Consider the following 27,652-nt stretch of genomic DNA (forward strand, 5'->3'; position numbering starts at 1 on the left):
CAACCAAATCACTAGATTAATTAATTTGTCACAATTTAAGGATGTCATGCCTTTAAAAGAAGGATCTTTGCCAATTCTGACATCACAAAAAACAAATATGCTCAAGTAACAAGAGTTCTAAGGCTCCCCATACCAAGAAATGATAAATGTTTAAAGATGGAAATGCTAATTACCCTAAATTGATCATTACATAGTATATGCATGTACTGAATTATCACACTATCCCTTATAAATATGTACAACTATATCAATTAAAAATTCAAAAAGATAGAATAATGAGAAAACACCCCTTTGTTACCAAAAGTACAAGTTACGAATGCCCTTTTTCATTTTTAAGGCTTACTTATGTGAGGTATGGGATAATAAATAGCCAACTATTCTTTGTCTTGCCCTACCCACTCCTAAGCAGATACTAAACAATTCTTACATCAAAGATGTCATTTATGCTGTTTCCATTCCTGAAATTCTTAGTTATAGTCACCTCATCCCCCTTTCATCTGGCTGACCTCTCAGAATTTAAGTTGTAACTCAAGTAGCAGTTTCATTTTATTCATAATAGTCCAACAGTAAAAACAACCTAAATGACCATCAACCATTCAATTAATAAATTACATCTTTACAAATGAATACTATTCAGGAATAAAAGGAATAAGCTGTTCATACACACAAGGTGGTTAAATCTTAAAACATTCTGCTGAGTTATAGACCTTACACAAAAAAATACTGTATGATTCCATTTATATAAAGTTTTAGAACAGCCAAATTTAATAGATGATACAAAGAAGTTATTGCCAGTGTAAAAAGGATGGAAGCAGACTAGTTAAAGAGAATAAAGGATGGCTCAGGGGGTGAGGCATCATGAGTTCAAAGCCAGCCTCATTAAAAGCGAGGAGCTAAGCAATTCGGTGAGACCCTGTCTCTAAATAAAATACAGAATATGGCTGGGGATGTGGCTCAGTGGTTGAGTGCCAATCCCCAGTAAAAAAAAAAAGAAAAAAAAACAACCATAGGGCTGGGGTTGTAGTTCAGTGGTAGAGCATTTGCCTTGCATGTGTCAGACCCTGGGTTCAATCCTCAGCACCACATAAAAATAAATAAATCAAAGATTAAAAAAATACATAAAGGAACATTCTGGGTTGATGGTAATGTTCAGTATCTTTGAGAGAGGAATTTGAGTTACACAACTTTAATCATTTGTCAAAACAGCAAATATATACTTACAGTTTGTGTATTCACTGTATATAAATTTTACACTAACAAAAAAAGTTAATAAATATTAAACTCTTAATGATATGTATGCTGAAGTATTTAGGAGGTACTTCACCCATGTTTGCAATTTACTTTGAAATACATAAAAATGAGACTGATGGGTATGCAGTAATACCAAGTATAAAGTGTGTTTTATCATAAAACTGTGAAATTTTTTTGTAAAAATTGTTACGGGAAAAACTCAAGTATCTTATTGGAAGGCTTCCTGAGCATATCTGCAGCTATTGCCCTTGCTCTATGCTTTCCATACAGCCTGTAAAAACAACTTACTTAACTCTACTTTATTAATTACATTTGCATCCCAAACCCTAGGAACTGAGGGCAGCTTCAAAACAAGAAAGATCTGTCTTGCTGGTCTTTGAGTACCCAGCAGTACCCAGTACAGTTGAAGATTTGTTGATGGGAAGGAATATTTATTCAGTGAACTTTATCACCTAGGTTCCTCAAACCAAAGGCCTTGTATTATATTGGCTCATTTTCTTTTGCTGAATCATCACAGCTACCAGAAAAGTCTATCTGACCTGGAATTCATTCATATGTATTCTCACAGGTACATTTTGTCGGAGGATACTGAGGACACCTCTTTTGGATTATCCTACTTCCCCCTCCACTCCCAACTTTTGAAATTATTATTGATAGGATCAAAGCTCAGATTTAACTTATACCTTCTTTATTGAAGATAGCTGGGTCACATTAAGGACAATGTTGACTCACAATACACTCTACAGCCAGTTGAGTTCCTTAAAGATGCATCATGGCACGTTGAATAATGTGCCATTTTATCTTTATGCAATTGTGTATAATATACTTATGTATTAAACAGTTTCAATGGTATATGGGACATAATGGAACTAGATTGCCTGGCCTTGAATACTAAAACTATCAGTTACTTGCCATATCACCTTGAATAAGTATCCTGGTTGTGCCGTTTTCCTCCCTTCCTTATGATTCACTAAAATGTGTGTGGTGGTGGTGGGGTGCATACTTGTAATCCCAGCTACTTGGGAGGCTGAGTCAAGAGAACTATAAGTTTGAAGCCAGCCTCAGCAACTTAAGTGAGACTTTGTCTCAAAAAGTAAAAGGTCTAAGGATATATAGTTCAGTGGTAGAGAACTCCTGGGTTCAATCCCCAGTACCACAAAGGAGGATAGGGATAGTAACATGCATTACCACTTGACATGAGGTTTATCAGTTATTACTTCAAACAGTGGCTAGCTATTAGCTATCATTTCATATATTCAGTTCTGAACCAACGAAAGATTCCTAATCCACAAATTAGCTCAAGTTCAGTGATGTCTCTTAAAGACTATAAACCCAAATGTTGCTAATACACTCAGACAGTTTTCACTAAAAATTCAATTATGTTGGCTTTTACCTCCATACCATGAACCCATTATCTATGGTAGATCTCTCTCTTATTCTTTCAGTACTCTCTGCTAGTTTCCTTCCTAGCAGTTAGTACAAGTTTATTTTGTTTTCTACACTGGATCTGAGGGAAGGACCTTTAACATGTGCCTGGCACACAGTAGGCACTCAAATGTATACTTAATAAACAATGAAGACAGTTCAAAATTTGTTCAACACATACCAGATTTAAAAAAAAAAAATCAAAGCAATAATTGTTACAGGTTCTTAAAGTAATAACCCAATTAGGGATTTAGTCTCATTTAAAAAAACATATGATTTATTAAAAATATAAAGTGATGTTGTTTTCTATAAATATTCCCACTCAAACACATTAAAAAATGTAATAGATATAATTTGCAAACCATTTAAAGCCACCCTCCCCCTTTAATTACAAGAGATAAAACATACAACATACTGTAGGTTTATTTTTATTCAAAAAGTTACTGTCTCAAGACATAAATACAAATCAGAAAACAGTACAATTAGGACAATAGAATGTGGAGGACAACAGGTTAGAGTAATATATAAAACATTTTTTAGCTGGTTGAAAACAAAGCTGTAAGAACTGCTTTCACAAAGAAGTACTCCTTTCAAGAGTGAGGAAAAAAATCAACTTAGGTTTAAAATCATATATACAGTCCTCTCAGCAGTTCTAGTAAATGCAGTGGTGTGTAAAACAACATATGCAATACTTTTGCACATAACAATATTTGTTGATGGAAAATCTGTTAGACAAGTCTGTTTTCATTTGTTATTAACCATGATTTAATAAAATAATTGTATTTCATCATGATCTTTTAGCTAACCTATGGTTTTTGGCTACCACAGCCCAATGCTTGTTGATTTATGAATCTAAAAACTGGAAGCCTTTTGGTATTCACCCATCAGAAGATATTCTTGTATTGCAAGCATATTAAGGCATGGAATGATTAAAATAATATACCTCAAGAACTGAGAGACGACTGACAAAAGATAGATACACATGTAATATAAGTTAATATTTTGTTTTAAACGATGTCTAGCTGCCTAAGCCTCGCAAAATGAGTTGATGTCAAAATGGCAAGTAGCCACTTTCTGTTTGAAACTAATTCATTTGTGAAAGGACATAAAATGAAGTTTAAAGCTTAGCTTTCAAAGAATATTATGGGTTATGAATTCTATTATCCCATCTAATTTACATACAGAGGAAATGTACTGTAACCTGTTAGAAGAATCTTTAACCTGAAGACTGCTTGCAAAGACAGATAGATAAAACAATATAAAATACAAATTTAAAAATCATTTTAAAGCATGAACACTCATGCTTTTCTATTTTTAAACATTGTTAAACTTTCAATATATTTCTGAAACCTCATAATTTTAAGTTGGAATTTAAAAGTAAGAAAAAACTAAACAAACTGCGCAATTATAAAATCAGCACCAATTTATATATATATATAATTTTATTTAAAATTTAGATCCCTATTCCCACACTCTAATAAGCTGTATAATTTTTGTTTAGAATTTTTCTGCAAACATACTACAATAAGCTTCTTTTATTTGGAGACAAAATACAGTGGCACTACTGGAAGGAATATCACAACATTACATTTTTATCTTAAAGGACAAGCAAACTTTCAGGGTTGATAGTGGGATAAGCATGTTTGAGACTGGTTACCTTCTGGCAGTTCACTGCATCTGGATAGTTCTGAAAAGTATAGAGAAGCTCTTGGATTTTAAAAATATCTTAAAATACATTTTAGATGAAAAAATTGTAAAAGTTCTGCTTATAAGTTTAACTTTTCTCCACAATTACAATATTTAAAACAAAGTTTTGTTGATTGATGTTTTAAGCATTTAAATTTAGAATGCTAAAAACAATTCTATCCTACAATTTCAGGGTCAGGGAATAAATTCATCCTTAACATTTCTTAGATGTAAACAGAAATCCAGCAGAGGTCATCATTAATTAGTACAACCAGTAAATAAATGTGAGAGGATTCTTATCTGTACCAAATGCCTCTTCAGATTGTTATATTTTTTTTAAAAAAGCATGAAATAATTGATTTAAAAGCCAACTAACAGCGCATAAATAAAATATTTACTTTCTAAGAAAAACTGTAGCTTATCATCAAATTGTTTACTTGTCCTTTACTTTTTTCAGGCAAACAAAACTGCCCCTCAATGCACTTGGATCTTGGTAAGCATAAGCGTGTCATATTCTCCTTAGAGAAAAATCTGTACAGAATTTCACTGTATCTACCACACTTTTATTTTAAAATTTCCTCTTCCACTTAGAAAATGACTTCACCACAGATTTATTTGTGTACTGGTATTAAAACATTGACACCCCAAGAACCTAATGAGAGAGGGAAAAAAAAATCTTGTTAAAATAGTCATTCATTTCTTAATAAAAGTCTGTAAACATTACATTAATACTTTACTAATATTATGTTAAATAACATCAATAAAACCATTTGATTATTAATTTCAAAGTTAAAGTAACCATTAATAAATAATGAAATAACTACATCAGGACTAATCAAGATGCCAATTATCTCACAAATAAAACTAAGAATAGGAGAGAAAAAAAAACTAACAATAGGGACCTTGGCTTAATTTTGTTTATATATACCATTAAATGCCCTGAACAAAGTAAGGTACTCAACATTTGTTAAATGAACAAATGAACACACTTTCTGACATATATTTCTGGCACAGGTTCACTGCAAAGAGTTTTAAGAAAATATTTTACAAACTTGTCCACTTGCAGTCTGAAGTGGGTATAGTTTTTAAAAAGGCAATTGAACATGCAACTCCCCCCCAAAAAAATCCAAGAATAATAAATGTAGACAATAGAAAGCTTTCTTTAGAATTAAATGTTGCCTGAATTAATGAACAGAACTATAAATGTTTTAAAAAATCAAATAAGGTGAAATCTAGGCAAAATGACATATTGATAGGTACTTTTCTATATATTCCAGTTGGGAAAAACATGTTAGGTAGGTGAGATCTAATAATTACTTGTCACCAAAAGTAAAAGCAGATGATGAATGGAGTAACTCCCTTATTCGTTAAACCAGAGCAGCACCTAATTTTTGGCATACATACTGTTAGGTATTTCGATTAAATTCTAGCACTTATTATGCCAATTAAGCAATATTTTAGAATGCTATAATGAACTAGTTAGAACTGCTATCAAAGCCAGAGGTAACTGAGATTGAGATCACAAAGGGCTTTTACTTGTAAGTTAAATCTTATTTGACCAAGTCAGAATGCATGAATTGTTAAAGGAACTGTGTATTTTCAGACCAGGAAAACAAATATCAATGTGATTGCAGCTTTGCTGTAATGAATTATCAACTCAAGTGTTCATCCCCTGACTTTCCCTCTCCTCCAGGAAGTTTCAGGGTTCTCTTTTATTAAAAGTCAGAGTTTGGGTAGTTAGGATGATTCCACTAAAGAGACCTAGCCCTTCTAGCCAAAACATTGAAAGGTCTGATAGTTAATGAAAAGATAAAATCTTAATTAGCCTATTCTTAGTGTAGAATGATGATGAACTCAAGTTCTTTTCAGAGTGCCTAACTAGAAAGCACCTGAATACCTGAAATTCTTTTTGCTGTTTTACAGACTAGGTCATAACTAGATTTTGAGACCAGTAAACTAGCTCTATTATACTAAACTCTTCTTTTGACCAATTTTATACTACAGATAATTCCATTAAAAGAATTTCAAAACAGGAAAAAAGTGACACACTCTTTTCTGTGCTAATACAAATTGAGTTTTTGATGTTGACATTAATAAACAATACATCTACTTAAATATACAAATATCAAACTTTGGCGTGTTGTATCAATACCAGCAGAAAATAACCACTATCACATGGATGAAACAATTTTGTTTCCAAATATAAAAACAACTATACCATAAATCTAGAATCCTATGTATATGTAACTCCAAAATGATATGCTTGGAGTTTTTATATTATTACTCCTAGATGATGTGAAAATCATGTTAGGATTTACTTTTGTAATAACCTAAAGTATCTACACTAGGGTGCTTTGAGTTACTTCACTTAGAACTGAAGAATCTGAGAAATGGTCACTAAGGGATTTAAATTCCAATTATACTTTTTTGATGACTCACTTATCATAGGTTTTATAATAGATCTATGCATTAAGGCAAACAGATTTTTACACTCGAACTTTTCTGTTATACCATTTCTTGCATTATGGTTGAGACACTATGGGGTATATATATATTTAAAAGAAAAAAACAAACTCATTTATTTGAAAATACACGGTCAAATATTTCTAAAGGTACCCAAACCTTTAAAGATTAGTTAGCACTCAGTTATGTGACTACTGCCATCATGTGGTAATACTACAAAACTACAGATATAGGTACACGTACTCATTGCCTTATTTTAGAAGCAGAGGCAGTTAAACTTTTATCAAATTAACTACAACAACAAAAGGCTTCCCGGTTATAATATAACCAATATATAGGAGAATGTCATAAAGTTGCTATAAACACTAAATATTATTGGGTCCTGACTTCTGACCTCAAGTTTTTGTTTTCTCTAAATGTTAAATGTCAAAAAATATATTACTGTTTCATTATTTTAGTCATTGGAAGAACACTTTTTGAAAATACTTAAAATTCTGACAACAGATTAAAACATTAAAAATATTGATCTCTTATCATAGCAATTTTGACTATAGCTAATCATTTCAATTTCCTAATTACTTTTCTCCGTGATTCATCTAAATGAGATCTGATTTTAGTTTTGATAAATATAAAATAGTAGAGACAGCATGAGATTATAAAATCAAAAGAACTGGCATCAAATTATTACTCTGATTCTTACTAGTTGTATAACTCTTCCTTAGTCACTAAACTACCTCTTTGGTCTCAGTTTGCTTGGGTATAAAAGTGAGAATCCCACCATCTTTCTCACAAGGTTACTGCAAGGATCAAAATAAATCATGCCTAGCATAGTGTCAGGAACATAAGCTCTTATTTCAAAGTGATAGTCCAAATGCACTAGAATATGCATTACTTAAGGACAGGGAGAGTGTCTTGTGCATTTAACACCAACTTCCAGCTCAATACTTCTACCTCAATAAAGTGTTGGACAAATGCATTTCATATCTGCTTGAAAAGATTCTCTTTTATCCCCCATCACAATCCTCCCTTCATGTTTTATGTAACAAATTGGGAAGATATATTCTCCTAAATTATCAAGAAAACCACCTACTTTAATATGCACTTAAACTATAAACTTATGGATAGGATAGGTCATCTATGTACCATAAACCTTGTAACTCAAAGAATGGTCTGCAGACCTGAAGCATCAACAGCAGTTATTAAAGATGCAGAAACTCAGACCATGCTCTGGACTCGCTGAAGGTGAATCTAAGTCACATTTTAGTAAGAATTATGGACATTAGAGATTCAGAAATACTGGTTAAAAAGTTCCTAAGGAGGTCTATCCCAATATTTCTTTCTTTCTATCCCAATATTTCTTTCTTTCCTGGGATTGAACCCAGGGGCACTTAAAAAGCCGTTTTTTATATTTTATTTAGAGACATGGTCTTGCTGAGTTGTTCAGTGCCTCACTAAGTTGCTGAAGAATGGCCTACGATCCTCCTGCCTCAGCCTCCTAAGCTGCTGGAATTATATGTATGCACCACTGCACCAGGCTATCCAAATATTTCTGTACCTACTGCTCTGAGAATCTTCTGAGTTAACAACTGACCTTATTAATATAATCAGGTAGTGTGAATTTGTTTGTTAAAATATTTCCAAGAGCTATCTGAAAGCAGATTGTGAGATAGGAGAGGGCAAGGAGGAAATGGTGCCTCAGAGGATGGTACAACAGTCACCTAAGTAGTGGGTGTTATGAGAAAGGAGTGTAAGTAGGTGGGCATGAAAAAATGAGATGTTAAGAGCACTTAAATGATTTCTTCATCTGATAAAACCAAACACCTACTATGTTAGACAGAACTCAACAAAAACATCACTGTTTCAAGGAGTTCAGTCTATTGAGGGACTGGGACATGTAATTAACATATCTTACTGCACCAGTCTGGTAATTATCACAATGAATTTGTATAAAAAGTGTTAAAGGGAGCAAAGAATAAAATATTTTAAGAGATCAGCAAAACTATCACTGGTAATGTTAGAACTGCATACTAAAGGAAGAATTCTCTAGGAGGAAAAGGAAAGGGGTAGGTATTTCTGGCAGAGAAAAAAAGCTTTCATGGATTTATGAAAGAGATACTATATCATAGATAAACTACAAGATTTGGAATGGCTAGAGCACAGGATACATGTAATTATAAGGAAAAGGCCAAGGTTTAGGTGGAAAAGGAGCTAGATCAAGAAAGATATTGTTTGCCAGGCTAAGGACTCAGAATTTTTTCTTGAAGGTAGTGGTGGTGGTGTCAAAATGACTTACAACCGTAGGTGAAAAGATCATACCTGCATTTTACAAAGATAATCCCAAAAGATATTTATAAAGGAAAAGTAGGGCACCAAGATTGGTTTAAAGGCTCTGCAACAGTCCCATTGAGGAGGACATGAAGTCAGGGCATGGCCAGAGAGAATATGGAACAGGGGGCTGATATGAGGTATTTAAGAAAAAGAAGTGACAAAATCCAATAGTTACCAAGTGAGGACTAGAGGGGAATAACTGAATCTTCATCTTAGATATCTCAATATCTGGATTTTGTTCTCAAAAATCTTTGTTCAAGTTTTTATTGCCTTTGATTGTTCTCGTATTCATTCTATCCATCCATAAATGCCATGGAAATTTCATGAATTACAATTCTTTTTTAAGAATTTAATTCTTATTTTATTTGTTTTTATATGGTGTTGAGGATTGACCTCAGTACTTCACACATGCTAGGCAAGTACTCTACCACTAAGCTATAGCCCCAGCCCATGAAATACAATTCTGAATCATGTCATCTCTCATTTAAAATCCTTCAATGGGTAACCCAATCCTACAGGAAAGGTCCTTAACATTCTAGTCCCAGTTGACCAGGGATTCAAGAGCACTTTTAATCATTTATCACTATTGTATCACCACTCCTTTCTCATCAAAATTCTCCCTGCCAGCCTCTTCTCATATCCAATTTTTTCATCCATTCTCAGTATGCTGCCCCAGCTCTTCAACCTCAAACTTAGGGACTACTATACTCGTGATTTTGCAATCCTGGAGTACATTTAAATCAAACCTACTGATTCATCCATAATTGAAGCTGGATCAAAGAAATCAGGCTTCAGTTCTGTTCTTTCTCGTCTGTTCTTTGATGGTGGCTAAGGAAAAAAAGAAAGTTGATAGTAAATCTATAAGCCAGATAGTAACTGAAAATAGCCATATTAATTATCATTAGGCATTTGTTTGGCCTATGTGATTCCTAGTATACCTTATAAACTTCAAATATAGAGTACTCAATTATTCGATGTTTAAAAGTACAAAAATTCATTTGTGGAAAAATTATTCTGAATGACAAAAACTACAAGCTCAATTTTTCATTTTACTTTAAAATTCCCTCCCTCAAATAATTTCCCTTTAAAGACACCAAATTATATTATTCTAAAGAGAAGACATATTTTAATTACTTCTTTATTTTAAGGAGAATATACCATGGTATTCTAAAAAGTAGACTAAAGACACAGTTTATAGTAAGTCTCAGCTTTACCAATTATTAGATTTTTCTCCTTGGATAAGCTAAATTTTTAGGCTTCAATATCCTCAAATCCTCTCAATCTACTTTTCACTAAGTTAAATGAGACAGTTGGCAAAATGAAACATACAGAAGTATTTTGTATACAGTAAGCTCTGACTAGACACATAATTGTTAATGAAGAATATTCCCTTGTATATATTTAATTTCTTCTCAAGTCTAAGTAATTTTACATCATTATTTGAAATGGAACTTTGTCTCAATAACAGGGTAGTATCAAGTTAATAATATACTATTTTGATATGGCAAATGAATGGTAAATTAAAAGGTAATGTGATACTCAGAATATTATCTCATATTTTCTTTTTTTTTAAATTTATTTTTTAGTTGTAGTTGGACACAATACCTTTATTTATTTTTATGTGGTGCTGAGGATCGAACCCAGGGCCTCAGATGTGCTAGGCGAGCGCTCTACTGCTGAGCCACAACCCCAGCCCATCTCATATTTTCTAAAAATTTGACATATAACCAATAAATATCATGATTTCTAGTCGAATTAATATGAAAAGTGTATCATATAATGCTATACATTCCTAAATTAATCTCAAAGGTAAATACAATATTTTGGTGCTGGAGATTGGACTCGGGGTACTGAACCACTGAGCCACATCCCCAGTTCTATTTTATACCTTATTTAGAGACAGAGTCTCACTGAGTTGCTTAGTGTCTCACTATTGCTGAGGCTGGCTTTAAACCTGTGATCTTCTCAGCCTCTCAAACCACTAGTATTACAGGTGTGCACCACCACACCCAGTGTAAATACGCAGTTTTGTCATCTTAAACTGAGATCTAAAATATTTACCAACTTCAAACACTACTTAATCTCGTCTCATATAATCAAATTCCTGCAACTGTTTTATTTAATACTTTTCTAGAACTTATTTTTCAAGGTAAGTATTTCTCTAGTAAATATCCAACTTCGTTTCCAAAAGCTCTAAATAAAGAAATCATGTGTCTGTGAGTTTCTTACCAAGTCTATATCCATGGTGTCAAAATCCATTCCCTCATTAAGATCCTCAATCCTTCCTTCTGAGGACATCATAACATCTTCAACAATTGGCTCTTCATCATCTTCCATTAGGCTTGTACCACGCCGACTAGAGAAATATAAAACAATGTCAAGATCTAAACCAACGTCATGACTATTAATACATAGGCAGCAACTATGTGGCTCTCTATATTCAAGTATAATGGAAAATGATGGAATTAAAGGTCAGGGAGAATGATTAGGCATTGATCATGTCATCAATGATGTAGAAATCCCAATGTCCACTTGTTTAAAAATGCTTAGAAGTTACATTTATTCTACATTCCTTTGAAATATTTAAATAGACAGTTCTGACATTCCATATACAAGAGTCAATGAGAATTTCCCACATGGGAATATACTAGATACCTCAAATCCTTTTTAAAAGTAGGCAGGGTACAAATTAATAAACAAACATAAAACAGAGACCAAAGAAATCACATTTTCAGAATACATATATTTTCATCATATAATACTAATTTTATCCATTATTCAATTCATCCATTTAGTACCTAATATATACCAGGCACACATGCACTCACTCATTCACAGAGTAACTCCTCTGTGATATGCTTCTACTGTGCCCTCTGGATGCAAAAGAAAAAAAAGACATGATTCCTGCCCTCAAGGAGCTCACAGTCTACTATGGGAAAACAGATAAACAATTAATTGACAAAACAAGTGTTATAATAGAACCATGCATCATTTGCTATAAGGATATAATGAAAGAAGGAATTAATTTTGCCTCAGAAAAAAATGAGCAACACTTAATGTTGAATTTTGAATTCTTGTGCCATATGCAACACAAACTAAAATATTATATAGAAATAAAAATAAAGACCAAAAGGTCTACATGTTATCACATAATTATTGGGAAAATAAGCTAAGTTTACAAGTTAACCCAGACGAACATAAAGCAGCAAAACCAAGAGTAAAGTCAAATGTGACTTCTTCTTTTGTTATCTAAAGATCCCTCCTCCAAGAAAAAGACTCACCAAAAAATTGCTTACAATGTACACAATATTATACTGGATCATAAAAGATACAAAGATAATAAGCCATAATATCTGATCAAGGCTACCTGGACAAATATGTTGATAATGGTCCTAACAGTTCTGAATAATAAAAGACAAGACAATCTTTACTGTACGTTGTGGAGGCAGATGTGCAGGGAATATGCAAGTTTTGTGGACCATGTTACCAAAACCCAGAAATACATGATGCATTTCATTTGAGTACACACAAGATGTGTGTGATATAAACTACAGGAAAACAGATAATTTGGAAGTAATTTATATTATAGGATGGTCTCATTACAGAAAAACTATTATATTTTTTTTAAAGTATTTTGAAGACCTAGGCAAGCCCAACACAGTGGCACATGCCTCTAATACTGGCTAATTGGGACCTGAGACAGGAGGAGCACAGTTCATGGCCAGCCTCACCAACTCAGTAAGACCCTCAACAACTTAGCAAGACCCTGTCTCAAAAACTAAAAAGGGCTGGGGATGAGGTTCAGGGATAAAGCACTTCTGCATTCAATCCCCAGTACCGTGAAATAAAATAAAAATTATATACCATGGGCTAGAGATGTAGCTTAGTGGTAGAACACTTGCCTAGCAGGTATAAGGCATGGGGTTCAAAGCCAAGCACTGTTTTAACAAAAAAAAAAATCCCAGACAACAGACCACTTATGAAACAACAAAATCAAAAGAATTCTCTGGTGACAATTACTTAACTGAGATAACCCCTTGCAGTTGCCTGGGAAAGATGTCCTATAACTGAGAATTAAAACAGTACAAAGAAAAGAATAATGATAAATGGTACTGAGTAATGAGATGCTCCAGAAGATCTCAGGAACCAGTACCAAGTTCTCAAGGGAGAGATATAAACCAAATGATTACATGGCAGAATTCTCGAATGAATTCGAGTGTTTGGATTGGTGACTGACTGGAAGCTAAAAAAAAAAAAAAAAAATCACTTGTAGGATACAGCATGAAATAAGAACATATGTTAAAGGGAATATGGCCAGAAAAAAAAAAGAGGACAGAATCAAGTGATAGTACAGATGATGACCTTAGTAACCAAGTTAGGATCAGAGTCTATACACATGTAATATAGTATATTTTGTGCCTCAATAAAGGTTCTTAAAGAGCACTATGAGATAACTGAAGTGAATTTATATAGGCCACCACTCATGTGGTAAATGATCATTTCTTAAGAAAAAAACAAGTAAAATTCTGATTGAAAAACCAACAAAACAAAATATAAAATTAAAAAATAAAAAGGTAACAATTACTACCTCCTAGTATTAAAGCAAATACCACATTTATTATAATGCTTGCAAACTGAAAAACTTCATTAGAATCATCATACTTTCCCTGCATACCAATCAAGACATATAATACATCTAAACATTGCTTGTTTAGACTCAAAACAAATAAAAATTTCATAAAGATACAAAGTTTTCATACAAAATCCAGTAAAAACAAAGTATTCAAAAGATAAACTATAGTTTTTAAAGCACTGAACAATTATTCATTCAATCAACATTTACTTGACAACTTTTATGTGCCAAATGTTAACAGGCAATGAATGGAGTCCCTGCCCTTAAGGAGCTCACAGTCTAAAGAAAGGGACAAACTCATAAACAAATAGTTTTCATATAATATATTAAGAAATATGAATGTACATAGTGTCATAGGAGCATAGATGACCGAAGCTTCACTTAAGATGATACCTGAGCTTGTTCTTTCACGATGATTTTACCAGTTTTCAAGGAATGAGATAGACTAAAACACAGCAGGGGCCATATTTTGAAAGATCTTGCATGCCATGAGCTAAGGAGTTTGAACTTTACCAGCAGGCAATGGGGAGCCATGGAAAGATTTTAAGTAAGAGGTTACATGGTAAGATTTTTATTCTAGAATAGTAATTTTTGATGGCAGTGTGAATGATGGAGTGGTGGGGGGTGTGAAGGGAAGGGTTTGGTGAGAGGATAAATGGGGAGTTTGAGGGGAAAAAAAAAACAGTTAGAGATGAGGGCCTGAACTAAGGTGGGAAAATCACTAGGATGTAACAGAAATGTATTTTTAAATTCTGTGTACCAAAATAAACAAGGATTCGTATTTAAACTTTTCCAACAGATCAACCTAAGATTGGTCCTTTAGCTGTCTAGTTAATATTTAAATTAAAACTTATTTTTTTCTGTTGGAAAGACCAATTTTAGTTCCTTGATTATTTCAGCTCAGTTACTCTAGAGAGTTTGCTGAAATTTTATATAAGGCACACATTAAAATATGTTAAAATGAATTAGTGAACTTCCTAGACTCAGACAATAAGGCACTCTCACTTACATGGCATGCTGAAGATTAGTTCGCAGTTTAACATAGCTCATTGCTGCTCTCTCCTGCTGTTGCCTTGCTTCCTCTTGTTGTCTTTGAGCTAACATCCATGTTACCTGCGTGCTTCAAGGAGAATTTTATTCTTCTTTTAACTTAACTTTTTTCTATGTAATTAATAAAGTTCTAGTACAGAAAACAATCAAATGTACTTACTTATAATCAAGAGGAGTTTGATGATGCTCAGTCTGCATTGGATAGACACTCATGAAGCTATCCTCAGGCCGTAATCTTTTGGGTTCTCTCATAATAGTGGACGTGAGCTGGGGTGTCTGCATCATAACAGGGGTGTGCAGTGTTTGTTCTCTGCTTAACCACATACTGTCACTACTACTGCTTTCTTCAGCTGAAAGAAAATTTACATCAATGAAGTTCAGTCACTAATTTTGAATAGTCTAAAACTACCCATTCAGGTAAACAAACTTTTGGCTACTCTTCACATGCTAGGGCTAGGAACTGGGAGACTCAAAGATATGAAAGGCAGTCTCCACCCTGACCTTATAATCTAATTGTAAAAAATAACAAACATACAGTTAAAATACAGTGTGGCAAGAAATCAGATAGCTACCCAGAAGTGACTTTAACTACAGTGAGTGTTGAGTGGGCTACAAAAGTTTTTCCAAGCAGGGGTAAGAACACAAGCAAAAGCACTGAGGCATGAAAGATCAGTAACTGAATCCTATTAATCTGATGATATCTGACCTATAAAAATGGCAACTTCATATGGTTGAAACTAATACTTTGATGTTACTGGGAGTATAAAGATGAAAATAATGGGAAAAGATAAGTAAAACTGGATAAAGAAGGAGGAATCAGCCAGACATGGTGATGCATATCTTAATCCCAGTGACTCAGAAGGCTGAGGCAGGAGGATTTTAAGTTCAAGACCAGCCTGGGCAACTTACCCTATCTCAAAATAAAAAAATTAAAAAGGGCTAGGGATCTAGCCCAGTGTAAAGTACCAATGGTAAAGCACCAGTACAAGGGGGGATAAAGTATAAAAAGTAGGAATCAATTTGTAGAAAGCCTTGTGATCTGTGAGAAGGTGCCAGGAAATCACTGCTGAATGCTTTAAGAAATGGAAGCAATTTGGGGAGTAAAATGTTTTAGTCAATGTGGTGGCACTATGGATAGTGGACTTAAGAAGAGGAAGACTTATAAGCAAACAGGCCAGTTAGCAGACTAATTTTATGCCCTAGGTGATTGAAACAAGATACTAGAGATGGATACAACAGGAAAGTGGTTCCTAAACTATGGGATGCAGACTGCTGAGCAGGTTTTACACTTCTCTTAAGTGCAAAGGGACCACAAATCCGTATGTACATTAAGTACTAGACGTGAGAAAAAGTAGATTTCACACCTGCAAAAGGTTCTTTTATACTAATTCACATATAAGCCATTACTAAGTTTTTTTTTTTTTTTTTAATATTTATTTTTTATTTCTCGGCAGACACAACATCTTTGTTTGCATGTGGTGCTGAGGATCGAACCCGGGCCGCACGCATGCCAGGCGAGCGCGCTACCGCTTGAGCCACATCCCCAGCCCCTGAGTTAAGTTTTTAAACCACTGACTCGAGAGGTAAAATTGACAGCACTTGGTGACTGAGCTAAGATAAAAACGATTTTATTAGTGGATTACAAATGTAAGCATATGCCTAAGTATTAAAGGAAAAACCTGCAGAAAATGTACCAACACTCTAGTAATTGATGGTTTAGACATATACTTCATTTTTCACAATATAATTATATCATATTCTTCTATGTTCAGAGTCTAATATGGCATTGATCTGGCTAACCTATCAGTATTCTTCTAACTTATTAGTGCCTTAATTTCTATGGCTCTCTTGAAACACCTGAAAAGAGCATTGACCAAAACTTGTATCTGGTTCAGCATTTCATATCTAAGATGTTATAAAAATACAAATGCAAAAGTGCTTCATGAAGTCTCAGGGAAAGGAGAGATTTGATACTACAGCACAAATCTATAACTATTAATTATTGATTCAGAAGAGAAAAGCTTTTCAATAAGATTTACAATGATATGCAGGAAACACCTTTTAATTGGATAACTTTTCTATTAAAAAAACTTTTTATAAATGATCATTCCTGTTTAGTTGATAGGAAAGATCCACTGTGATGTTGGGACTATATAACCAAGTCTGAAACTATACAAGTTTTAAGGTTATGACTGGACAAATGATACTAAAACTAACCATGAGACAACCAAATTTTTTATACTATACGCCCGATGAAAAATGGTGGCCGATACATTGTGTGGCAATTTAAAAAAAATATGGTTCCCAAACTCTTTCATACTCTTTACACGAAGAGTATTATGCCCCTTTCCCTATAATCTCCGTGATTGTTTGGCCAAGAGAATATAGCATAAGTCATATTATGCCAGTTTCTGAGCCTTGGCCTTTAAAACTAGAAGCTCCCATTTCCTCTCTCTTAGGATACTACTTAAGCTCTTAGAAGCGAGTGACATGCTGACACAGAGAAGTCTTTACACATACTCTGGCAGACAGTCCAGCTGAGGTTAGATATGTAGGCAAAGATGAATTCAAATGAGTCTAGCCTCCAGCCATTCAGTCTTCCAAGCTGAGGCACCAAACATTACAAATGCTTGCTATATCTTAAGTCTGAGGTAATTTATTACTCAGCAAATATAACTGCCACAAATTCTGACTTCTTTGCTAATTTGTTTAAAGCTTCCAGTGAAAAGAAAAATATTCCCAAGACCCATATCTAACCAACCCTGGAATGCTAGGAACACAAGATCATCTAACATCATAGTGCATTCTTATCTCTAATGACAGGCTGTACTTTAAATTTCCATCAAGTTCTTCAAAATTAATGACATCTTCAAGGAAATGCAGGGGTTGTTACTTCTTTCAATGTCATTCCACTTAAAATTACATGATCTGATCTCTTTGCTTAGTAATAACACTATAATACTGAGTCTATTTCCCTATACATAGAATACAGCACAGTGATTGAAAAGCAGGCACTCAGGAATCAAACTGTCTTTGACTATTACAACCTATCTGTGTGACATTGGGAAGGTTACTCAATCTGTTAGTTTTTTCATTTGAAAAATGAGGATATACCTGAAAAACTGTCAGAACTGAGTTCATATATGTAAAATACTTTAACAACATATTCATATGTAACTGATACATTGTGCAAGCCGTCGTTGAATAACACATATCAAATGAAAAATAAGGTAAATCTTAATAACAATTCAGTTGGTGAACATTAGGGAAAAATACAAAAAGAATAAACTATATCCTTACTGAGTGAAAGTTGCATGCCCTCAACCACTTTCCGTTTTCCTGTAGATGGTTTTGATTTTTTACTCCGCACAGTTGACCCCCGACTGCTGATTCCACTAATGACCGACATGGTGTCATCATCACCACCAGCTAGCAAAGAATTTCGGTAAGACATCAGTGGAAGCCACACATCTTCTCTTCGGAGTGACATCTGAAATGTCATGAACTTTTCCAAGTAAACATACCTTAAAAAGAAGTAGAAACTATTAACTTTGATAATAAAACTGTTAGTTCTACCAACCCTTGGTTGTAGTGAGCATTGCACAATACTTAATCTCAGCCTCGAGACTATCACACTGAATGAAATAGAGCATTTCAGCTCTATATTTGTTGGGTATGTCCCATGCATGGGTGATAAAAAAGCTTCATACTGATGGAAACCATAAATCTTCCCTGGGAAACAAGTATCATAAGGCTTTTTTTTATGATTTTGCAATTAAAATTCAACCAATATTCACGTGACTACTATGTGCTAGGCATGTTTCTCTCAGGTTCCTTAACTATCCTTTAATTTTGTGAAGGAAACAGTCTCTTCATTTAACACATAAAGAAAAAAAAAAGAAAAAAGTGAGAAGTAGGGGCTGGGGTCATGGCTCAGTGATAGAGGACTTGCCTAGCATGTGTGAGGCACTGTGTTCAATACTCAGCACCACATATAAATAAATGAATAAAATAAAGATCTATCAACAACTAAAAAAATGTTTTTTAAAAAAGTGAGAATTATGTACCCATAGTCATAAAAATGAGTGAGCAACCAGACATGGTGGTACACACCTGTAATCCCAAGGATAACTGCAAGTTCAAAGCCAGCCTCAGCACTTTGAGAGGCCATAAGCAACTTAGCAATACCCTGTCTCAAAATAAAAAAGGGCTAGGGATGTGGCTTAGTGGTTAAGTGCTCCTGGGTTCAATCCCTGGTACCCCTTCAAAAAATTGAGTGAGCAGCATAACTATGATTCAGGTCACAGGTTCAGTAAGACTAGTGTCTACTCAGAATAAAAGAAGACAGTTATTTATCAACTAATTGTAAGGTGCAACGCCAACATGTTATTACAATGACCCATTTCTATCAATTCAGACTTATCAGCACAGAAGACATGAATTACAAAATACTGCTTTGCGATAACTACTCATTTTTGTTACAATACACTTCAGTCAGGCAGAGTAGCACAGTACTCCTTAGTGTAGTCTGTGAACTGGCTACTATTCTGGGAACTATTACCAGTCTATAACAACACTAAGTTGGAGCCAAAACATACTCAAGAGATTTACAGCTCTGTAAACAACATATACCTTAAGAGAACATTAAAGATTAGTCCATACTGAAGCTATTTCCATTTCGCTTCCTCTTAGCCTCAGAGGTTCTACTAACCTGAAATTTGCTATTTATCATCTCCATGCACGCATTTTGAATTTGTGATATGTGGTTGACTGTCACAGCATAGCAATTCTGTAGTCTTCTATTTGTGCTCAACATGTTCTTCAAAATATATCCATTTAAAATACTCTATGGTATTGCACAATCTGTCAATTGATCTATCTTGTACTTGAGGAGTTTTTAGGTTTTGAGTTTTTTCCCTATTCAAACAATCCAGAAGTCGACATAGTTTCACAGATTTCCTTTGCATATGTTATAAGTTTTTATAGGGTATCTCCCAATGAATGAAATCATTGGATAATGCTTGCAAGGTAGTGAAAATCCCAAACTTTACTAGGCATTGCCAAAGAGCTCCACAAAGTGGTTTTTTGTCAATATATACTGTCACCAACAATATATAAAAAGGTTCTATTGCTCCACATCCTTGGTAATATTTTAACACTACCAAACTTCTTAATTTTTGTTAATCTGCTACATAAGAAATATTTCACTGTTTAATTTATATTTCTCTAAGAGTGCCTAAGCAATTCTTTTTTAAATGGACAGAATCTTGCTAGGATTAAAGGATGTCCCTGAACTGCAGGATTCAAGCAATCCTCCTGCCTAGGCCTCACAAGTAGGTGGGACAACAGGCACATAAAATCACACCTAGCCTATACAAGTTTTTTTTAAAAAGGTTAACACATCTAGTTTTGTTTGGGATGTAGATAGACACAATACCTTTATTATTATTATGTTTTAATGTGGTGCTGAAGATCAAACCCAATGCCTCACAGGTATTAAGCAAGTGCTCTTCCACTGAGCTATAACCCCATCTCCTATGTAATTTTTACTATGGATATATTTACATATAATAAAATGCACAGAAATTAAAGAGTACAGTTGGATCTATTTATATATGAATGTATCCATCAAAGATACAGAACATTCTCAGAAAGTACTTTGGTGTCTCTTCCCCTTCAATAAATCGAATCCTACAAGTAACTACTATTATGATATCACAATGGAGATAAGTTCTGGCTACTTTAAAATTTGTAGGGAATTTATAGGTTTTAAATGTAAAATACTAGTGGGTTTTCAGAAGATATTACACTACAAGGTGTTTATATTCGTCTGTCACTTTAAACATCAAAGCTAAGGGAAGAGAAGTTAGATTTTGAGAATTTAAATTCATTTTCTGGTCTCTCTTATATGTCACCCTTTTAGGAGACTACTTTGCAGTGTAGTCACAGATCAAGATACATACTGACTAGGATGTTCCTGATGAATTCTCAATATTATTGTTTTTTTTTTTTTTTTTAATGCGCCTTCCTTAGTTGGGCTACAGCAAGGATGGAAATAAGAATACATAAAACATTAGTTATACCTCAAAAGACACAATTACAGTGGGTTAGGAACTCAAAAAGTAAAAATGGAGAATTATGTATAGAATATAGTTATAATCTCTACATTATAAAACTGTTCAAATATAAAGATTTTTGTACATCAATATAATCCTATAAATATGTGTATAGAAAGCAGAGAAATCATGTGTAATAATTACTCTTAGGAATTCCAAAATGAAATCAAAAGGGACATTTCTAGCAAATACATACACTGTTCTTTTGTCTTGTCGAAGTAGTTTAGAAGAAAATTCACTCAAAATATCAAGAAATGCCAAATTTAAAGGTGGATGGCTCTCCCCTTGTGGATTAGGCTCTTTAAAAGCAAATTCTATGCCATCTCTGCAAATGAAAAAAAAATTGAAATAAATATTTAAGAAACCATAATACAAAAATTAAGTGAACTTAGGAAATTTCACTTTATACTTTCTACTAAGATATTTATTTTGTTATGATTTTATTTGAGTTATAGAGAATATGGAGGCTATAAGTGTAAGAATGAGAAAATATATTTACATTTTAAGTCACTCTTCACTTTCTTTAAAACTACACACTCACACACCAGTTAACCTTAAGTTTAATGCCTATGGCTTGGTACACTGACATTCTTCACTAAAGATTTCTTTCCCACAGAAAACAACCCAAATTCCATCACATAATGATCAAAACATTATCTTCTTTTTTTGAGATCTAAAGCAGGCCTACTCTAACACACAGAACTAACAAAAATATGATTAATGACAATTTGTAATGATTCACTTAAAAGTAATGTGTTAAAATTCAACTCTAATCAGGGCCCATTTTAACTATATTCATGTGGTAACAAATACCTATTAATCAAGATTAAAAAACCCATCATTATACTCTTATGAAAAATATAGAGGGTAAAAAACAACTCAGATAGTACTGAGGAAGAAAGAAGGAAGGTTATTACAGAACAAAATCATGTATTGCTTTTCAATTACTACACGTGCAGTAATTACGTAAAAATTACCACCAATATATTAAAAGGCATTAAAAATAAATCTGAAGAGTTTTAGAACAAGGTAAAAAGAGGAAAGTCAGGCAAGGTATGGGTAAAATAAAAATGAACAAGAAATTTGTTACAGGAAAATATTTAAGACTTTTTAAACTAAGTAGGCAAGAGGAGTTAAGTAAGAGACAGACATTACAAAATGGAACATTCAATGAAACTGACAAAACTTCTTTCCCAAAGACAACATTATTTAAGCCACAGTTAAGGGATAAAGAAATTTAACATATCAATGTCAGTTATGTTAAAGCTTTAAAATATACCCATACTTAAAAATGTTTAACTAATCACTAAATTATATGCCAAATATAAAATCAGATTATTTATGATTTTTACAATGGTAAGAAAACATGGAGGCAAAAGAAGATTATGACTCAAAATAAAGGAAAAGGTCATTACAAAATAAAAAACAGAACTAGAAAGAGAAAATTGGAAACAGAGGAATTAAACCTCAAAAAATTATCTGGCAAAGAGATCGTGACAAAAACTGATAAAAGAGATAATATCTGATAAATATATGCTTCTTTGCTTCTCAAAATTTATAAAGCTGTTGTCTTACCTGAAACTGACTTTCTTATAAAGGGAATCTTGGTCCCTACTAATTTATTGAGATAATTAATTATATTAATAATCTATATTAATACAATATGGATTTATAAACTAATAATAAAACATTTAACATTAGCTATTCCAAATGAAAGGCCTAGATTTTAAAAAAAAGTTTTATAATTAAAAATATAAGAGCACTGAATAAAATATTGGAAGATTACTTGTGTAACATGGCAATGGCTTCTCTTGTTTTCAACTGATCGAGTCCAAAAGTTAAAGCAAAACGCCGAGCAAGTTCTTTTATACCACTAAATGTTGAAGATGATCTATCAAAATTATAGCCATTTTCCTGTATCATTTCATTAAAAAGCTGAAAAGGAAAAAAAAAGTATGTTAAAGTTTTTTGTGTATTAACATATTTTTAAAATGTAATATTTTTATTTAAACAATATAGGTATTCTATAAATGAGGTACAACATTTAATTCTAAAACATAAATTTTTAAAAACATGTAACAATTAGGCGGGCACGGATGGTACATGACTGTAATCCCAGTGACTTGGGAGGCTGTGACAGGAGTATTAAAAGTTTGCCTCAGCAACTTAGCAAAACCCTGTCTCAAAATAAAAATAAAAGGTCTGGGGATATAGCTCAGTGATAAAGCACCCCTGGGTTAAATCCCTAATCAAACAACATGTAACAGCTGACCAAAATTGTAGCACCTCGTCTATCTAAACTAGAGGTAAACACTGATGTCACAACTTTAGTTTTGTCAGAATGCTATTCTGCTGGTATTAATTGGGAATTAACAGAGCATATGAAAATATAAAGAAAAATATAACATACTAAATTATTAGGCAATTTTGCTCTTTTGTTACTTTTTCTTTCCCCCAAGTGCTGTAGATTAAACCCAGAGCCTCATAAATGCTACACTGTTATTAAAGTATTATTATATTAGGATGGCACAGGAGGATCCAAGTTCAAGGCCAGACTTGGCCTTAGTGACACCTTCAGCAACTTGGCAAGACCATGTTTCAGTAAAAAAATAAAAAGGGCTGGGGATGTAGGATCAGTGGCTAAAAAAACCAAAACAAAAGACTCCCAGAACCAAGAAAAAAAGTTTGTTTTAGTGCTATTTATAAGTGGCATAAATTGTAAAAGACCTCAACATCAAACAAAAAGATTTTTGGTTACATTATTGTCCACCTATAAAATGAAATATTATACAGTTATTAAAAATCTCAAGACTTCTAGGTATATATGCAAAGAAAATGATATCAGTATGTCAAAGAGAAATGTGAACTGTGTTCACTGAAACATCATTGATGATAGCCAACCTAAATGTCGACTGATACGTGCATGAATAAAGAAAATTTGGTTCCATGTATACACGTGCAATAGTATATTACTGAGCCACAAAAAAGAAGAAAATTATGTCTTTGCAAAAGCATGGGTGAATCTGAAGGACATTACGTTAAGGGAAATAAGCCAGAAACAGAAAGACAAATACCACATGATTTCACTTATACATAGAACCTATACAAGATGAATTCATACAAACAGTAGAATGATGGTTGCCAGGGGTTAGGGAGCAGAAAGAATATACAGATGTTGCTCAAAGCATACAAAGTTTCAATTAGGATGAGTACACTTTGGAAGTCAACTCTACTGCATAGTGAGTATAGTTAAGAATAAGTCATTATCTGGGAATGCAGCTCAGTGGTAGAACATTTCCCCAGCACATGCAAGGTCTTTGTTTTAATTGTCAATACCAAAACAAAAAAGTCTTGTACACTTGAAAACTGCTAACAGTGGATCTTTTTTTTTTCCCCACCAAGGACTGAAACCAGGGGTGCTTTACCACTGAGCCATGTTCCTGGCCCTTTTTTATTGTGAGGCAAGGTCTTGGGAGTTGCTTAGGGCCTCATTAAGTTCCCGAGGCTGGTTCTGAACTTTCAATCTTCCTGCCTTAGCCCCCAGAGCCACTGGGATTATAGGCATGTATCCCCACACCCACCTCCTATTAAATGTTCTTAATATAAAAAAGTATGCAAGGTAATGCATACATTAACTAGTTAGATTTAATCACTTCACTGATTGTGTACCAAAACCTCCCATAGTCGGTCATAAGTATACACAATTTTTTGTCAATTATACTTTAATAAAATTGGCAGTGGGGTTTAAGTCCTTCCTGCCCCCACCAAAGTATTTTCTAAACTTTCTACAGGAAGCAGCTATTATTTTTTTAGGAAAAACTATTGCTTATTTTTATCAGTACATTATATTTATGCATAACATTGTGACTCGTTATTCCTTATTTGTACATGCACATAAACATAATTTGATCAGTCTCATTCTCTAGTACCTTCCCTTCCCCTCCTTGCCTCTGATCTGCTTGACTACTCTACTGATCTCCCTTACATTATTTATTTACACATGCATATACAAATAAAATAATGTGAGATTCGATGTGATATATTCTCACATGGACATATGATAACTTTGTATAAAAATGTTATTTAAAGGCAATCTTTAAAGTCTTATTAATTTTCACAAAGAATATTTATATTTAAAAAAGGCTACATTTCTAAGGAAAAAAATGTATCAATTTGAATTGGGGTATGTTTTACATGCAAACTTTATCTCTAAAGACATATGTATACTAAGGAAATAATTTTGCCTAATGAAGCCTACCCTTGCCAGTGTCAAAATGAAAAGGATTGTTATTTTGGTTATATAGTTCATATATGCTCACTAAAATAAGTTGGAAAATATATGAAGACAAAGTAAAATTCACTCAAAATCTACCAAGCAAGTTGACAACTACAATATATTTTTGGCAATCATTTTTCCAGATAAGAGATATGTATCATTTAATAAGGATGCTGCCCTTCTAAATCTTTGTTTTGTTTTATTCTTGAACTACATATTATGAAGATTTTTATAAATTAATAGAAATATATTTACATTAATTCTAAGTGCTACATAGTAGCCACTGCAGAAATATAATACACATTTACTGATAAACTGCTTTCCATACCCATTTCTTCCATAACTTAGAAAGCTTTGGGTTTTGCCAATTGTGCCACAATTGGAAAGCAAAAAAAAGATCTCAATACTTCTCTACAAGTGAGGTTGAATATTTTATATTTCTACTATGATCTGTCTAAATGCATCCTTTGCCCAGTTTAGAGTATAACCTTCGTAAGTGTTAATTATGTTAGGTAAAGCTGGTACACTTGATGTCTTACCTGCTGCAAACTGAGAATAAGAGTCTTAGCACACTGAATTTTGTCTATTTGCCTTGTTTTACTCATTGTTTCTTTGATGATATCTCCATAATCATTATAATACTAGAAAAGAAATTTGTACAAATTAGAGCTTTATCTCTTAAACTTCATAACGTTAAGTATTCTTTAATAAACTTCTTTTACACTAGAAAATTTTAACAATTTAATGCAAGCATAAAAATTCAATTCAAGCATAAAAGCCAGTGTTGTCATATATCTTTTTTAGTATTCAAAAATTATCTTCCATCCATTTTTCAACTTTACCTTCATATACTGTTTGAAGATATCTGCAGCTGTATTCATCTCCACCACAGTATATACAATTAGCTTACAAAATGCTGCAAGTAAATTTCTTCTCTTGTGCAAAGCTTCAATTTTACTGGCTTCATCCTCCTGCTGACCATCTGGGGGAAAAGTTCCAAATATTATGCCACCTTTTATTTTACTGCAAGCATATATTTTTTAATTCACACTATATCTTCACTCTTCTATCGGAGAGTTTGTAAAAGGAAAATGCATTGAAATTAAAATAAAGAATTATAGCCACTTAGTTTATTCCAGTAGAGTACTTTGTTGTGAGATGAAATAATAATCAGGAGGTTGTAAACATGGAATAAGAACAAATGGAATGAGTCAGAAGTGAAGTCAGACTAGGCTTGCCTAACACATACTTCCCTAACAGAATGTTTTGTCAATGAGATCTGCATATTCAACATCTGTTGGTTAAAGATCCTTCTTTCGTGAAGGCAACCAATCTCAGAATTCTCTTTATGCTTCTAAAAGCATCCCATCCCACCTCACCTCCAAATCTTACTTAAAGTCTTGCTTTATATGTATTAAATATATTCAGTTAGATTAGCCTAGGAGTATTCTGTCTTTTTAAGACACTTTCACATATTTCTGATCTGGTTCCTTGCGTAAGTACTTGACATTTAATTTTCAAAATGACAGAATCATTTCCAAATCCACAGTTGAGTGATACTAACTGCAGTCTCTTAGCACTAAGAATAGATTTTAATTACTTATAAGGTAAAAAGGAAAAAAAAACACTAACTTATTTACATTTTTTATATACATAGTAAAATAAAATTATAACGGGGCAAGCCTTATCATGTATGTCCCCTCTCACCCTGCAGGAGTCAATCCTATTCTTTCATGCTCAAAAAATAAGTAAATTAAATTACAATGTATAGGTGTTGGGTTGGGGATACAGCTCAGTTGATAGAGTGCTTGCCTCGCATGTACAAGAGCCTTGGGTTCGACTCCCAGAACCACACACACAAAAAAAGTACAGGTGTGATAAGCACGAAATTTAGGATAGTAATTACCTCTAGGAAAAGAGCCGAGTAATGCGATTGGGAAAGAGAGGAATGAGAGTGACTTTGAAGTTGTAATTTATTTTTTTTTAAATCTGAAACCAATACTTTGATAAAGACTGATGAATGAATGTGTACAAATCTGTTAATATTTTATAATTTTCCAAAGGACTGGAAACATTTCATTTGAAAAGTGTAAACAGACAAAAAACAAGTCCAAGGAGTTAAGACTCAAAGGGGCATCAATTCTAGGAAACTCGTAGAAAACTTAGGAAAACTGGCAAGCTTATTCTTTCTTACTCAATTTATACTGGTTTAAATAAAGCCAAGGTAGTCCCCAATTAACTAAAGGGCTATATATCAAAACTTATTTTGCATCAGATTTTATAATGCAACGCTTGTTTTCCCATACAAATTAAAAAGCACTACTTATCTTTTCAGATTCGTTTCAGATGTTAGGTTCTCTCAAAGATGAAGACCAGTTAGAAACTTCATTTATATGAACCATATTTTGTTCATGCCTTTATTAC

General features: G+C 33.3%; 1 protein-coding gene across 8 annotated transcripts in view; it reads right to left on the reverse strand.

Moving 5' to 3' along the window:
* Positions 1–3,088: 3,088 nt before the first annotated feature.
* Positions 3,089–27,652, reverse strand: part of Stag2 (STAG2 cohesin complex component) — a 134,998-nt gene continuing 110,434 nt past the window's right edge. For 7 of the 8 annotated variants that reach the window (XM_046468662.2, XM_046468668.1, XM_046468684.2 and 4 more), the window contains 10 exons: positions 26,071–26,210; positions 25,768–25,869; positions 22,739–22,887; positions 21,149–21,277; positions 18,137–18,360; positions 14,997–15,186; positions 14,796–14,906; positions 11,383–11,509; positions 9,904–9,981; positions 3,089–5,014 (listed from right to left, as the gene is read on the reverse strand). In XM_046468662.2, coding sequence (XP_046324618.1) covers positions 4,991–5,014; positions 9,904–9,981; positions 11,383–11,509; positions 14,796–14,906; positions 14,997–15,186; positions 18,137–18,360; positions 21,149–21,277; positions 22,739–22,887; positions 25,768–25,869; positions 26,071–26,210 — 1,274 coding nt within the window. In that variant the 3' untranslated portion in view covers positions 3,089–4,990. The remainder of the gene's footprint in view (positions 5,015–9,903; positions 9,982–11,382; positions 11,510–14,795; positions 14,907–14,996; positions 15,187–18,136; positions 18,361–21,148; positions 21,278–22,738; positions 22,888–25,767; positions 25,870–26,070; positions 26,211–27,652) is intronic. The other variant, XM_046468692.2, reaches the window with a different exon arrangement.

This window comes from Marmota monax, unplaced genomic scaffold, assembly GCF_021218885.2.
Source record: "Marmota monax isolate L192 unplaced genomic scaffold, Marmota_monax_Labrador192_F-V1.1 WCK01_AAM20220418_F8-fsc00054, whole genome shotgun sequence".
Classification (NCBI taxonomy): domain Eukaryota; kingdom Metazoa; phylum Chordata; class Mammalia; order Rodentia; family Sciuridae; genus Marmota; species Marmota monax.